We start from the raw sequence: 15286 nt of genomic DNA, 5'->3' as shown, positions 1-15286 counted from the left end.
CACCCACTATAGCATGTAAGTGGGATTTTGTTTGATGAAAGATTTCTTTGTACTTTAGGATTGATTATAATTCAGCATGCTCTCCAGCATAAAGTAGGTTCCTCTTTGTACTCAATTAGTGACTCTACCTAAAAACTATTACTTGATTTTCATTTTAAAACATGGAAATAATTGTTTATTTGCTTTGTTTAGTTGAAGAGCATTAAGAAATCTTATCTATGTTTACAACATATATACTTTGACAAAATCAGCTCAGGTCCCTGCACCTCTCCCAAACTTGTGAATTTGATTGTTTCTGTTGAGGAAGAAATCACAGTGGAAAGAGGATAAATCCGAAATAAGAGGGAAGATCAGGTTGAACAAAAGGAGATATAGCTACAGTTGTTCCTAAGAATTAGGAGAAGATAAAGCTACAGCTGTTCCTAAGAATTAGGAGGAAAATTAGGAGAAAATTTCTCTCCTTATTTGATGTTGTATTTGTAATTTAAATTCCTATATTTTAGAGATAGCTTTCTGTATTTAAAAGGCAGCATGTAACATAGTTATATGTGTGAAATTGTAAGCATCATTCACCCTTTTTTACTCAGAGTGTGTTGTTCCTAAAGCCTCTAAGTTTGTTCATGGTATCAGAGCCATCGGTCTGGTTAACTGCATACCTATTTTTCTTCACACAAATAGCTTCAAAATGGCTAGTTCCTCGCTAGCCAAGGAAGCCTAAACTATTTGCCCTACAACCTCTTGATCTTTACATCCAACTGCTAACCCTATTTCTCTAGATCACCATACCCTTCAAATCACTCAACATAAACTCAATGGGACCAATTTTTGGGAGTGGTCATAATCAGTTGTTATGTACTTACCATAGTGTGTGGCTTAATTGTAATTGTAGGCAGTAGATGTATTGAATTGTGATTGTAATTGCAAGTGGCAGCAGTAAATAACATGGTAGGAGATAGAGCTCTAAGGGATTGTACGTGGGTGGAGCACTAGGGGTAATACTTGAGTAGTTATGAATTGAGGCGGGAACATATGTACGCGGGTAAGGCTATAAATTGTAGCCTACCCCTACTTTGAGAAGTATCCAGAATGATATTGAAGTATTCTTGAATTCTCCCTTCAATTCTCTCTCTCTCTCTCTCTCTCGTTACTTCTTTCACCCTTTCATTCAACGATTCTCCCTAATTTCTCCTAGAGAATTCTTCCGAGTTCTCTATCCAATCACCCAATTTGGATCATATTCGGATCGATCATTGCCAAATCCCTTAGGATTTGACAATTTTGGTATCAGAGTAAATCCTTGGCCACTTGATTGACAGTGTAGACGATGGTGGAGGGAACAAGGATGAAGAATTTGGAGACTCAGGTTCAGTAGCGTGGATCTGCGATGAGCGATCCACAGTCGCGGGTGGATCAATTGGAACCACGAGGCCATCATGGCCGTTGATAGGAAGTTGGAAGTAGTTGTGGCTCAAATCAGGGAGGATATGAGAATTCAAATTCAGGAGCAGCTTCAGGGATTCATGGTGGTGTTCGCGAGGCAGCATCAGGCGAATCTTTCTCCCGACTTCCCTCTTAGGGAGAGATCAGATCCCATTATATGGGATTGAGGGGTGAATTAGAGGGCTCCTGAAACCTTTGTAGGAGGAGATGATCATGGGGAGTCAAGTGAGGATGGATGGGGACGGCGACCGGAGGCGCCGATGGGACAAAACCAGCATGGTTTGCTCATGCCACCCTTGGAGATTCCGTTATTTGATGGAGTGAGTCCACGTTGATGGATCAGGAGATGTGAGCGAGCGTTTGAATGGTATATGGTAGCAGAGAGGGGGAGTGTTGAGGAAGAAATCATGATGGAAAGAGGATAAATCCGAAAAAAGAGGAAGAAGATCAGGTTGAATAAAAGGAGATAAAGCTACAGTTGTTCCTAAGAATAGGAGAAAATTTCTCTCCTTATCTGATGTTGTATTTGTAATTTAAATTCCTAGATTTTAGAGACAGCTTTCTGTATTTAAAAGGCAGCATGTAACATAGTTATACGTGTGAAATTGTAAGCATCATTCTCCCTTTTTTACTTGGAGTGTATTGTTCCTAAAGCCTCTAAGTTTGTTTAGTTTCAATGTGTGTGGCATACAAAAGTAGAGACATACTACATGTGTTGGTCCCAAAGTAGAGACATACTAGCATCTGGTACTTTTTGGTTATATTTCTTTTTTCAGGTTTTTGTTTTGTTTTTTTTTATTGGGTTAAGCAAGAAAAATTGGCATCTGAATTATTTATTTTGGCAAAACCACATTCTTACAGCAATCTATTTTGGTTTACAGGTTATACTAATGATATTGGCTGCTAATGCCACAGTAGGTGTAATTACAGAAACAAATGCTGAGAAGGCTCTTGAAGTAAGTTGCCGAACTCTGATACTAAAATTCTTTAGGCTGATTTGTTTTAGGCTGCCTATTTTGTAGTTTTCTTTTTTCACATATTGTCTATCCAACTATTCTGGTGAGTTTTTGTTGCTTATCTTTGACACTAGGTCGCTTGTAATGTAAATAGCATAACCATGTTAATTAGTGTGTATATGTATATCATACGTTGATATATTCTTTGAGGGATTGACTTTGAAAGTGGGCTCAAATGCCATAATTTTGAGAAGATGTGAGATGCTTTTGTTCATTATGAATACAGTCCTCGTCTTTCTTCTATTTTCTGTTTTCAGTGTGCCTCCATAATTTTTAATATATGCTTTTTGTTGCAAGTTTGAAGTTATGTGAAGCATCTTGAAATAGGAGACTTGCTGAGTTTAAACCAGGATATGAATCAGTAAATTATTGTTACTTTCCTGATTAACTTTTTATGAATGTCAATTTGATTTTCCAGCTCTATATGTCTCTTGGATGACAAGGACATCATTATTTCAGTCCCTGGATCTATTCAAATACCTTTTACAGATTCACAGAAATAATCCTCTGAAATGCCTATTACTGATATTGGGGAGCAGTCCTCTTTCCTTGAGTGCAGACTTCTTTTAAAGCATCATAACTTTTTTTTCTCTTTATTATAATGAAATATTATTAAGCCTAAGTATGAAATTAATAGATTGACACAATAATATGAACAAAACTAACCTGAGGTTGAAAAAGATGTGCTCGGGTACCAGTAAATGTTGTACCTGAGAGCTTAGAACAAGTAGGGAGGAGACTTGAATAAAATGAGGACTGTTTTTCCTGCCATTCCTTGATCTCAAGTGGGGTATTTATACATGAGTAAATCTAATCCCTTCCTAAAATACAGGAATACATGATAAATGAAATCAAAAAACTTTGAACTTGATTTTTCTGATAGGATTTATCTGTGTGATCTCCTTCTTTCTTGGTGCTTTATCTTCTCATCTCTTATCTCTTTTAACTTTAAAACTTCATCCTCAACTACCTGATCACAAACCAAGCTTTATCCTTACATGATAAATGAAATCAAACAACTTTGAACTTGGTTTTTCTGATAGGATTGTCTGTGTGATCTCCTTCTTAATACATGATGTTTCAATGGATTTTTTGCATTTGGGTTGGACTGGAAAGGAAATTTTTTGGAAACTTTTTGCAAACATAAGGGTAGTGACCACAAAAATTTGGATCATGAGGAAATATTTGGAAATAAATCTAGCACTGCTTTTGATCATAAGTGAGGTCAATGCTACATAATTGAACATATTGAAGCTCAACACACAAGTATCTTAAACATGGACCAAATAAACCACTTTTGTTAAACACGTGTATGACTTCTTAGTATGCATTAGTTTCAAACCAATTAAAAATTACAATTATAACAGTAAATCAGATATTAATACTACAGAAAAATGATAGAAAATCCCAAGTTAGAAGTGGTTCTTATGAAGACATGGTTAAAGATTATTTTATGTTTTTTAATGGTATTAAGAATAAGGTTAAATCACAGAGAGTGAAAAAATGAAACGTTACAAACAGCTGTTTGCATGTTTAGACGCAGAAAATGATTGCTTATAGTGGTATGTGCGATCCAAAAAGGAAATATGTATAGTGAAATCTATGCAGAAGGCACCTACCAGAAAAGTGCCCTCTTGAGCATGCCTGCATATCTTTTGTTTTTGTGGCCACTAGCCTAGAGAAATTGCAGAGAGATTTCCTTTGGGGGTGTGGAGGTAGGGTATGAATTCAAGTATCTTTTAGATGGGTAGGATAAGGCTTGTTCTCCTTTAATTAGGGTTGGTTTGTGGATCAGAAAAAGTTTAGGACCTTCACTAAATGCCAGAGAGAGAGAGTTTTTGTAGGAATACAGTCATGGCCAAGTAGTCCAACTATGGAGGAGGCTTTTCGAAAGGAATTTTGAAAGTTTGGGGCAACTTCTTTAAAATTGTTCCTTTAGAAAATTTTGCAGAAATCAAAAGCCCCTCCCAAAAGTGGCACTTTATATGGATAACCTTGCTTAGCTTCATCCTGACTTCTGATAATCTGAGAAAATTAGGCCTGGTCATGACTAGGTGATGCTGTATTGCTATTTGTGTAAAAAGCATGAGATGCCAATTAATCATTTCTTCTTCATTATTCTAATGGCTCGACATGTTTGGAGCATGTTCTTTACCATTTTTGCTGTACATGGGTCAAGCCAACATTTATGATGGAGTTTTTGTATTCAGTTGGGCGGGGGTGGGGTTGCCATGAGTACGTGGCAATGTTGGCTTTTGAGGTCTATCCGTTCTGTATTATGTGGAATATTTGATAAAGGAACAAAGTATTTGAGAGTATAAAGAGCTAGATTTTTTGCTGTAATTGAACTGTCCCTATTTTTCCCTTTTTCCCCGAGGTAACACTCCCTGTCTCTCTAGGTTAATACTCCAGGTTTTACCTTTCTCAACAAGTAACCTCTTAGATTCTTTTTTTCAGGGTTCGCCCCCTTTTGGCATTTATTCTTAGTAAAAAAATCTACTAAATAAGAAAATATGAATTTGTCATGTCTATTATATTTTTCATTTCTTTTCCATTTTCAATTTTTTCTAATGATTATAAGAATTTTATTTATTTGCAAGTTTTTTCTTTCACATGTGAGACATAAATAAAATTGACTTCTGTTTGATGTTCTTAAAAACAAGTAATCATCTCATATTTTTATAGTGTTTGGGGGGATTCCTATGGAAACATTGGAATGTTGGTTTTCCATTATTCTTTAGCAAGGAACATGTCAGGTTTTATGATTTCATTAAGAATAAAGATGCTATTATCTTGACAAATTTTACAGCAAAGTTGCAGCCCAAGCACCTTTCTTGGAAACATGGATACAGTTCAAAAAATGTAAACTAGAAATGTAATGATAGGATATCTTTTATAACACAGACTTGGAAAGACCTTTCTGAAGAGTAGCAATAAGAGTGCACAGTTACATTTAAGCTCAAAAAAGAAGGGGAGGAAATGAACCTAAAAGGAGTCTGCTTCACCATTATCAGATTCATTATATCATTGAATGCTCAAATCATGTAAGCAAATGCTCAAATTGGTCTACAGTTTTTTGCTAAAGAAAATTCAGTCTGGGTATCTCTTTTTGCTCATTGTGACTTTTTGACATTGTTTTTGCTCGACCAGTTGTCAAAAGTTCCCATGTGAACCAATAAGTTGATGTAATATTTGCTTTTTGATGTTTTTTTTTTTCTTTTTTACAGTTCAGCAGCAATTTTGTTGATGGACCAAATAAAGATCTTTACTAGAGATTTTATAACTTACCATAGTGGTTGGATTTGAGGCAATTTTTCTTTAAGACATTCTTACTTATCCTTTATGTACCCATTGTCAAATGTCACCTCAGTATGCTATAATTGTAATACCTGTGTTTTCCAGTGATATGTGGTGCAACTTGCTCTCTCTCTCTCTCTCTATATATATATATATATATATGTATCTCATGTGGAGAACTATTATTTCTTCCTTTATCACATTTTCTAGAAATTTTAGTTAATTTTTGTAACGCTATTGCTTATTCGGATTGTTCTCTTTTGGTCCCTTTTTATTGTAGGAGCTCCGTGCCTACCAAGCTGATATTGCAACTGTCTTGCGAAATGGTAAAGGGAATATTGAAGATATAATGTCTTGTCATTTATGTTGTGAAGTCTGAATTTTGACTCAGGAGTTACATTTTCTTAGAAAATAATTTATTTTCCGTGTAATATTGTTGACCAACATTACCTGCAATAGAATGCTGCCTGATTTCCCAAAGTTAGAAGAGTTCTAGATATGTGTTAATGTTGTCAATAATATTGTACAACTGTGATGAGGGATTTTCCTCCTATTTAATATCTGATGTAGGGATGCAATTTTTGTCATTTGTTGAGGTAGGAAACAAAGAAGAATCTACATATTTATCACATGCATGCATCTTTTACATAAAAAATGTTATTTGAAACCCTTGCCTAATCCATCTTTTGATGCTTGCTGCCTGTTTACCAAAGTGCACAACTTGTTTGGGTTGGTGTTTGTTAGATGTCATTTTTACTATGGATTCTTTTTGTTCCTTTCACTTACAATTGAAAGGTCAATTTATATTGTATCTCTAATCTTATTCTGGTCAAATAGGTAGTTGGATCATTTGCCAACATCATGGATTGACCTTAAGATTGTAACTTGTAGAAAGATCCATAATCCATGAAGACACTACAAAATACTCTTTATGTTGTTCTGTTATGTTAATGCTTGCTGACCCATAACAATTTTTCTTTATTGGCATTAACTGGCTGGATATATACATTTTTTTTGCTAACTCAAGTGGCTGAATATATGCTTGTACACTGGACCTTGCTATTAGAGCTTTTGTTTATTACCTAGTATATCTTTGCATGCTTTATGCATATTCATTACATTTGTCATATTAGTTTTCAAAAATTAGTAGTAGGTTTACTGCAAAAGTGCAGTCTTGTTAGTTATTGTTCTGTGTATGAAACAATCTTTCAGGTTGCTTCTCAATATTACCTGCAACAGACATTGTCCCTGGGGATATTGTAGAAGTTAGTAGTAAGTGGATTTCTCATAAATTTTTCCATTTTACTTACTAAAAAAGGTGGCGTATCTACTGTCTTTTACAGATCTACACATGCTCAAAAATTATTTCCTTCATTGACCGGAGGCACTACTGATTTATTTTTCTATTTGACTTTTTTGTGTGAAATGAACAGTGGGTTCCAAAATTCCAGCAGATATGAGAATGATTGAGATGTTAAGCGATCAATTACGTGTAGATCAAGCAATTCTCACAGGTAAATAATGCATGCTATCAATAGGATTACATGGTTGTTTGATATTTCCTACAGTTGAGTTGGCAAAAAGTAAAATGAAGATAGAATCATTTGTAATTGTTGTATTTTATCATGTTACTCTGGTTATTAGTTTCCTTGCATGAAGTATGTATGTTCTAACAATTGTCCCTGTTGAAGATGTTGTCTACACCGAGGTTGTTTTAGTAGTGAGACTCTGTTGTTAATAGCTATATTTGAAATGAGATTACAGCCAGTGGTTGAGTACTTTATCCTATGGAAGTTAATGATAAAACCTCTAGAAGATAGCCTAGAACCAGTGTCAGTTAAAAAAAGAAGAAAGGTTAATGGTGTAGATTGAAAAGATGCGAAAGTTGTCTGCTAAAATCTTTTCTATCCTTTTGGGTGGTTAATCATATATTAGAGCTCCATCTGAGTTGTTTGTTCTTAGATTGAACACCTGATCTCTATCTGGGTTACTTGATTTATATTATCAGGACTTTATTTGAGTGTGGATAGAATGCAACTCCAAACAAACAGTTTGATGGACTTGAAAATGGAATTCTTCTCAACATGTTAGCTACCGTGGTTGAAGTAATTATTGTTTTAGCCATTACTACATAGTGGGATAGAATGGTTTCAAAAGCAGTTGTAGCTGAGCTGAGTTTGCTGCTGTTACATGGCTACAGAATTCATGTGGCTAACTTTTGAGTTAATTTTGTCAAGGTTAAGGTTAGAATTTTATGCTAATCTTTTGAGCTAAACACAAGATATGACAGAGGCAGCTCTAGTCAACATACTCATGTGGATTCTGAGGGTCTATCTGACTGCAACTTGATTGGAACTTACTTTTTTGAGTTTTGAATACATTCATTTGGTTGGTGTGAAAATATACTTCTCCACTAATGACTCGTGGGGATGAAATTTAGTTATTTCATCATCTCACTGTTCTGCAGCCTTTATTACATGATTTAAAAAATTCTTATTCTGGAGATTCTGTCTTCGCATTAAACCTTGCTACTGCACGAAGTGGATGATCTGATGGTTGGCCAGTACATTACAGTATAATCCCTGCTTGCTCATAAAACTAGCCCGCCCTTCCTCTGGGTACAAGAAAGGGGCATGAAGATAGAAAAACCGTGGTGAGGCGTCCTTTTCAAGTCAGAGCTAAAAAGAGTGGAAATTTACTAACTGACATCTCTTTTTGTAGATGGAGAAGTTCCTTCTTGTCAATTCACTGGCTTTGCTGATTGCATGTTGAAAGAGATGAATCCTGCTTGTTTATGAGATTAACTGGTCGAACAGAGTCAAAATTTGACCAAAATAATCTGGACGTCCCATGTGGAATGGCTCTATTGGAGCACAGCTTTTGATCCTTTTCTTGTCAAGTTTTTGTTTCAAGTCTCATGTTGAGTTTTGACTTTCATGTGATATTTTGCTTTAAGAACAAGGATGGAGTCTGTCTTCTATTCACGCGCTTCATTTGTTGGAGGCTACATTCTTGTGTTTGTGTTTTATAGGAAAATATCCATTTATAAGTGGTGCTATTGTCAGAATTTCCTATTTCAGCATAAGATTTCATGCCTTCTTGTGTTTTCATTCCCTTTCTCATGCTTCCAGATTGATATGTTATATGAATTCATAGCCAACTGAAAAAATTTTATTTGCTGACAATAGGTGAGAGCTGTTCTGTAGAAAAAGAGATTGGTTCTACCCTGGCAACAAATGCTGTTTATCAAGACAAGACAAATATTCTATTCTCGGTAAATTCTCACTAGTCATATTAGAGAACATAGTGTTGACTCTTTGAACTTTCAAAGTGTGGATGAAACCTAGTCTCTGGTGTCAGTGACAAGTCAACATACAACATAGACTATCAACTATCTCTGACTGAGTTACATGGTTGAAGCTTTTGCATGATTGTATAAGACAAGAAAAATATTATACAAGCTAAATGATACACAGTGCAACTATTAAGTTTGACCTAGCTAGTCACAGTTATGCACACAAAATTTTAGCGGTGGGTGTTTTAATCCCAAAATGTCCCGTTTAATGCACTAGGTGTTGGTTCATCTGTTCTCTGATCTTGGATCAACCTCTATATGATCTGGAAAGAAATAAATTATATTTTAAAGTATTTTATTTTTGATAGATAAAAAGCTAAATATGAAGCATTGCTGTTAGAGGGCGGAACCGTGCTACAAAAACAAATAACCTAAAACAACTCTTCAAGACAATAAGCAAAGAACTAAAAGGAAAAGGGCACATAATCCCACCACTTCCAAAAAATAAATACTTAAACGAAAAATGATAACAAGAATAGAACTGTAATTGAATGCTTCATACCCTCAAAGCTCTACTACTCTCTTGCCAAATGTGCCACATCACAGAAAAAAAGAAAAGAGGCCGAAAATGAATTTGAAGTAAAGGCAAGGAGCCCAACTCAAGTGAAGAAAGGCTCTGATATGGGTGCTAGAGGAGTTAGCAAGAATCAATTTAAAATAAAAAAAAAGAGCTGCAGCAGGTTGCCTTTTCGAAGAGGCAAGCCTTTTCTCTCATCATTTTACCACACCATTCCAAGCCAATTTTACTTTAAACTTAGCTCCTAGGGGGGAACCTTAAGTGAGTCAAAGGGAGGGAATCGACATAGCAAGTAAGTCAATATTTGCTGGAGTACCATTAGGACTAACCTCACTCTTAGATGGATAATGATTAAGCTGTCGACCAGTACACCCGACTGGGTCGGCCAAGTGGAGGAAATTACCATTCTTTTTCACTCTTAGCAAGAGTGGGGGAAATAGTAATTTCCCCCGCTTGGCCAACCCGGTTGGGTGTACTGGATTGGCAGCTTCATCACTGTCTTGGTTATATTAATTTTCAAAAATTTTACACTCTCTCAAAACATAGAATTACATCTCAAGATTCTTGACTCTTCAATTGTAGCCTCTTAGGGAAGGAGTTGTCTGCATAAAGGAGATAAGAAATGTACATGCTCGAGACCAGGGAACAGCCGATGAGAAAACCTGAACCTTCTCTAGCTTTTGCACCATTAAACTCAAGCTTGTACTAAAAAGGTGTCCCTAGTGCGTGGGACTCCCCACTTTGTGAACATCAGGGAAGGGTTGTTTTTGTACACAACTTTACTCCTGTAGTCTTGTTATGCAAAGAGGCTGTTTTCATAACTTGAACCCGTGGCCTTCGAATTGTGAATAGGCAATTTTACCATTGCTATTGAGACTCAACCTCAATCTCTAGCTTGCATTACTAGGATAAAAAGAAAGGGGAGATGTGTCCCCCTATCTCAACTCTCTGCCCATTAATCAACACTGAAAATCTCATAGAGGAAATACAAAATTGATTCCAACTCCATTTCAAGCCAAACCCTATTCATTCCAAAATGCGAAGCTAAAATTCTTGACTAACATGGTCATAAGGCTTTTCTATAACAAGCTCAAAAATCAAAATAGGAAGTTCTCTTGTCTTCCTACTCTAGAAGGATCAGTGTAAGGACGAGGGCTTTTCTCATTAACGCTATGCCTAATTTTAATTATAGAACCAATAGACAGATTCACATTAAGAGGCACATCCAAAATTTGAATTCCTCATAGAGGCATTCAGGGATAAGGAAACAAGACCCCTAACAACGTCCCTTGAGCCTCAAAGAACTAGTTTTAGCAATAATCATGTAAATACCGATAAGACTAATTATAATTAGCATGAAATTTTTGTATCTTTTGACCTACTAACTTTAGGAACAAGAGCTAAAAATATAGCACTAAGACCTTTCTCCAAACACCCGAATCCAGAAATTGAACAGTTGTCTCTATATCATCCGTCATCCCATCCACTTCCCAGCACTGCTGTAGAAAAGCCATGGTAAAACCATTAATACCTGGAATCTTCTCTCTTCTTGCAACTGTTGGGCTTTCAAAACTCAATTTCTGAAAAGATTCTTGCTGACTAGCCTTGCTGTTCAGCTGATAGGGGCTTAAACTCAAAACTTGAAAGTAGTAGGCCTCCAAACCTCCCCATTCAAGTAAAGATTCTCATAGAACTCCCCAGTATCACTATGGATAGGACTATTTCTATCCGTCTGTCACATTAGTAGCTTATCAATATGGTTATTATGCATAAGCAGATTAGCCAGCCTACAGAAAATTTGATTTTCTTGTCACCTTCTTCATCATAAATATCTTGGACTTCTGTTTCTAATAATTTCCTCTGAAACAAGAAGCCTATCTACTTTATCTCTGAAAAGAAAATCTTCAAAGTCTCCTCAAAAGACAAATGTAGCATGCGGGTGATTAATTCTCATATTAATCTTACCAAAAATCCCTTTATTGCACCTTTTAATATCAGAGTCTATGCAAATGCATCAATCTTATTTTTTTTGGTCCCTGGTGTAATTTCCCCTTCCATGTTCTTCTGTATAATACCTTCATCCAACAATATTTGGCTCTTTAAATTTTTGCTCAGATTGTTTGAATTAAATTAGGATTAGGAATGCTAGCGCTTATTCATCCTCTTCACTCTTTGGGAATACTTACAGTTTAATTGTTGGTTGCCAGGGAACAGTGGTGGTTGCTGGTAGGGCAAGAGCTGTGGTTGTTGGAGTTGGGTCAAACACAGCAATGGGCAGCATCCGTGACTCTATGTTGAGAACTGAAGATGTAAGCATTATGTCTTTGAATTTACTTTCCAAAGTATGCACTTGAAAGTAAAGGATTAGTTCAAGTTGATACTATCTTTTTTGTGATCCATATGCAATACAGGAAGTAACACCATTGAAAAAGAAGCTGGATGAGTTTGGTACTTTTCTGGCCAAGGTGATTACTTATTTTTTTTTATTTCATTAAGGTTGTTTTATTTTTGGTATTTTTTTCTTGCCAAGGTGATTATTGATGCTTTGATCTTATCTTTTATTGTTAGAATGCAATTTTTATATATATTAGGAGAATTATTAGAGAACCTTCATGGCTCCAAGAAACTATGCTTGGGATTGATTGCAAAAAATTATGACTTGTTAACTATAGTACCCCTGAATTTAGAAGAAATTATTGAAGAAAATGATGTGATTACCATAATTTGAGAAATTTTGGTGTGTTTAACTGAAGCTTTGACTTAAGAAAATTTTGAGAACGAAACTTCTTTAGGGGGATTGGATGTGATGCCTAGGACTTTTAAGAAAAATCAAAGAATAAGAAATAGTGGTTTTTTTTTTAAAGAAATTGGCCTGGGGGCATTTTGGTAATTTGGATTCCCATCTCAAGGTTTATTGGTAATTGTTGAAAATTGGGTTGTAAGATAATTCTTTAAATTTTTTTGAGGTGCAAGTACAAATTCCCTGAAAACCAGGGTGCAAAGAAACAATCTAGAGGAAATTGGGTAGTTGAGAACTTGAGGAGAAGGGCCTAGGAGGCATTAAGAAGAACCATGAGGCCAAACTAAAATGTTATAAAATTTGCAGTATAAAATTTGTAGTGTGAATGCGACAACTTGTCAACCGTCGCATTATTGCCAATCTTCTTTCACAGGCCTAGGGTAGCTATAGAGGTAGGCTGATGATGGCCTATCTTGCTTGGTTGGTAAGGCTCGACCGTAGATTAGACAATTCGAGGTGGTTGGTTGGTCGGGTTTGCCTTTTTTAAAGGGCAAAGGTTTGCTGAAGAAGAGGGACGCAATTGAGCCATCTATGGATTGATTAGAAGGTTGTGAGCGTAAGGAGAAATTGAGAGGTTTTTGATAAGGATTTGGGTGATTTTTGCAGCCTTGCTAGACAATCACGAGCTTATAAAACAATTATAAAAAATTAGTTTGAAGCAAGGGGCACGTGTTAGATAGGTTCAAGGTTTGATAAGCATTTTGGGCACATCATTTGAGGTTGACATGCAAATCCAGAAAACCTGTTTTAGTCACTGCTTAATGAATCAAGGTGAGTGGTTTATTTCATATGCATTGTTAATTCTTGTATTTATTGCTGATTGTGATGCATTAAAATGTATGTAATTTGTATTGAGCATGTGACTATTTGGCCTAATTGTGTGTGCCATTGTTTGACCATGACGGGAATGGGAAACTAGTCTAAAGGGTTATTTGCATTATCTACAAAGCGATGATGAATGGGATGACCGCCGCAACTGCATCTAGACTCGGAATTAATGCCTTAGATGTTGAACCTCTATGACTAGGTCGAGTCATATCATGCTCATACATCATGCACAAAAGTGTTTTTGAACCCTCACTAAATGATTCAACGTTTTATGTGACATATTCAAATGTGCCACGTGACACCCATAAATCAATCACACTAAGGGTAAGGAAAAGAAAAATGGCAAGCTTGCTAGTATGGGCAATTTTGTAAGTTTATATCATTTTATATCTAACTTATGTTTCAAATTCTGATGATGTAATTCTGAGCCCCATATTTTGTGGATGTATATTTGAAGTTACATTTTGAATGAATACATGCTCGAAGTTATGTATTTCTTCATTAGGTTATGATCTCGACTAGGTTCCATACGTTATTTTGATTACCTACCTTAACATTAATTTTATTAAGGATGCTATGTGAAGGGGGTGAAAAGGGAATTTTGGGGTATCTTGGCTTTAAGTGTATTTGTTGAAAAAAAGTCGCAAATTCTCAAGGTAGTGACACACCTTGAAAGTGCGGTGTCACTAGGGGTGTGTAATCAGTTATAACCGAACTGAACCGCCCGAATATAACTAACTAAACCGAACCGAACCGTTCCCAATAATTGAACCGAATCGACCGACAACCATAATAAAACCGAACTAACCGAAACCGAAATAACCGAACACTAAATTGCTCTAACCGAACCGAAGTCATACCCGAAATTTTCCCTAGAATACTAACCGAACTAATAACTGATCACAATATAATCGAACCGAACCGACAGGTTAGGTCAGTTTATTTGGTCTAACCGATTCAGTTTGGTTAGTTCGATCTAACCGAATCTTACCGTTAGCAACACAGCCCTAAAATTTCACAGCAGTGAGGTAATACAAGCAAAACCATTGCACAACCTTACGGTCACGTATTTCTAAATATCCTTTAGAAGCAGAACCATTGCACAACCCTAAAATTTCTAATACAAGCAAATGTCACAGCAGTGAGGTAAAAGATAAAATCGGAGCAAATTAAGGAATTTTAAGTAGACATATTGCCAAAGCCAATCTTATGTCATAAATCAATTCACCCTTTAAACTTACAAAATAATGGCTTTTAACAACCCCAAATCTCATGTAAGATGGGGCTAGCTAGCTAGGTTGCTTTGTCTGTAAAAGGAAAAAAGAACAAATATACAACTTGTTGTCTACCCACCTTTTTCACGCGTGGAATGGGGTTACAACAAACAGCTGGAAGGAAGATACAACTCATACTTTTCAACAAGAGAAATTTTCAGTAAGAGAACTCAAACAAGATAGGCTATTTTCAGCAAACATGCCATAAACCATCATCAAACAGAAATTGAGAATCACCAGCTTTTGAAATAAATGACATACCAAGCAAAACAAAAATTGAGAATCACCAGCTTTTGAAATAAATTGAGAACTCAAATTGTATAAGCATGTCAAATTGTTTCATAGTTGACAGATTCAATCAACAAAAACAAACCAAGCATAACATGGTCCTAAACAGTAATATACCATAATGCTGGTTATAACTTATAAGAAAAACATGTCTGCAAAATAACACCCCAAACATTTCTGCAAAATTACCTCTTCATTAGCTCTTGTTATTTTCTAGATCAGATCCATCTGGTCCTCCATCTTCATTAGCTTAGCTCCTTTTTACGTCCCCGGGCTTCCTTACAAATGGTTGTGCTGGGCTTCCTTACAAATGGTTGTGCTGACTCCACCATTAGCCCCACCATCCCCTGCACATATATACATATATAAAAAATGTGTGTCATGATCATTAGCAAACAGCATAGCTTTGCTATATATTCACTTAATTAAGATTTAAGAGACAAGGCAAATGTTGGACATGGTATGGTATGT

The 15286-nt window shown here is 35.9% G+C and overlaps 1 protein-coding gene across 9 annotated transcripts in view; it reads left to right on the top strand.

Annotated features, from left to right (window-relative positions):
* LOC127807998 (calcium-transporting ATPase 3, endoplasmic reticulum-type) overlaps nt 1-15286 on the top strand; it is a 141719-nt gene that overhangs the window by 5992 nt on the left and 120441 nt on the right. For 8 of the 9 annotated variants that reach the window (XR_008024844.1, XR_008024847.1, XR_008024842.1 and 5 more), the window contains 7 exons: nt 2322-2396; nt 6034-6079; nt 6966-7025; nt 7187-7267; nt 8942-9027; nt 11833-11934; nt 12037-12090. Coding sequence is in view for 2 of the 9 variants with exons in the window: in XM_052346292.1 (XP_052202252.1) it covers nt 2322-2396; nt 6034-6079; nt 6966-7025; nt 7187-7267; nt 8942-9027; nt 11833-11934; nt 12037-12090 (504 nt within the window). In the remaining 7 variants the exon portion in view is untranslated. The remainder of the gene's footprint in view (nt 1-2321; nt 2397-6033; nt 6080-6965; nt 7026-7186; nt 7268-8941; nt 9028-11832; nt 11935-12036; nt 12091-15286) is intronic. The other variant, XR_008024846.1, reaches the window with a different exon arrangement.

Source organism: Diospyros lotus, chromosome 8, assembly GCF_014633365.1.
Source record: "Diospyros lotus cultivar Yz01 chromosome 8, ASM1463336v1, whole genome shotgun sequence".
In the NCBI taxonomy this organism is placed as follows: domain Eukaryota; kingdom Viridiplantae; phylum Streptophyta; class Magnoliopsida; order Ericales; family Ebenaceae; genus Diospyros; species Diospyros lotus.
The sequence above is the reverse complement of the archived record's forward strand: the minus strand, read 5'-3'. Positions and strand labels throughout refer to the sequence as shown.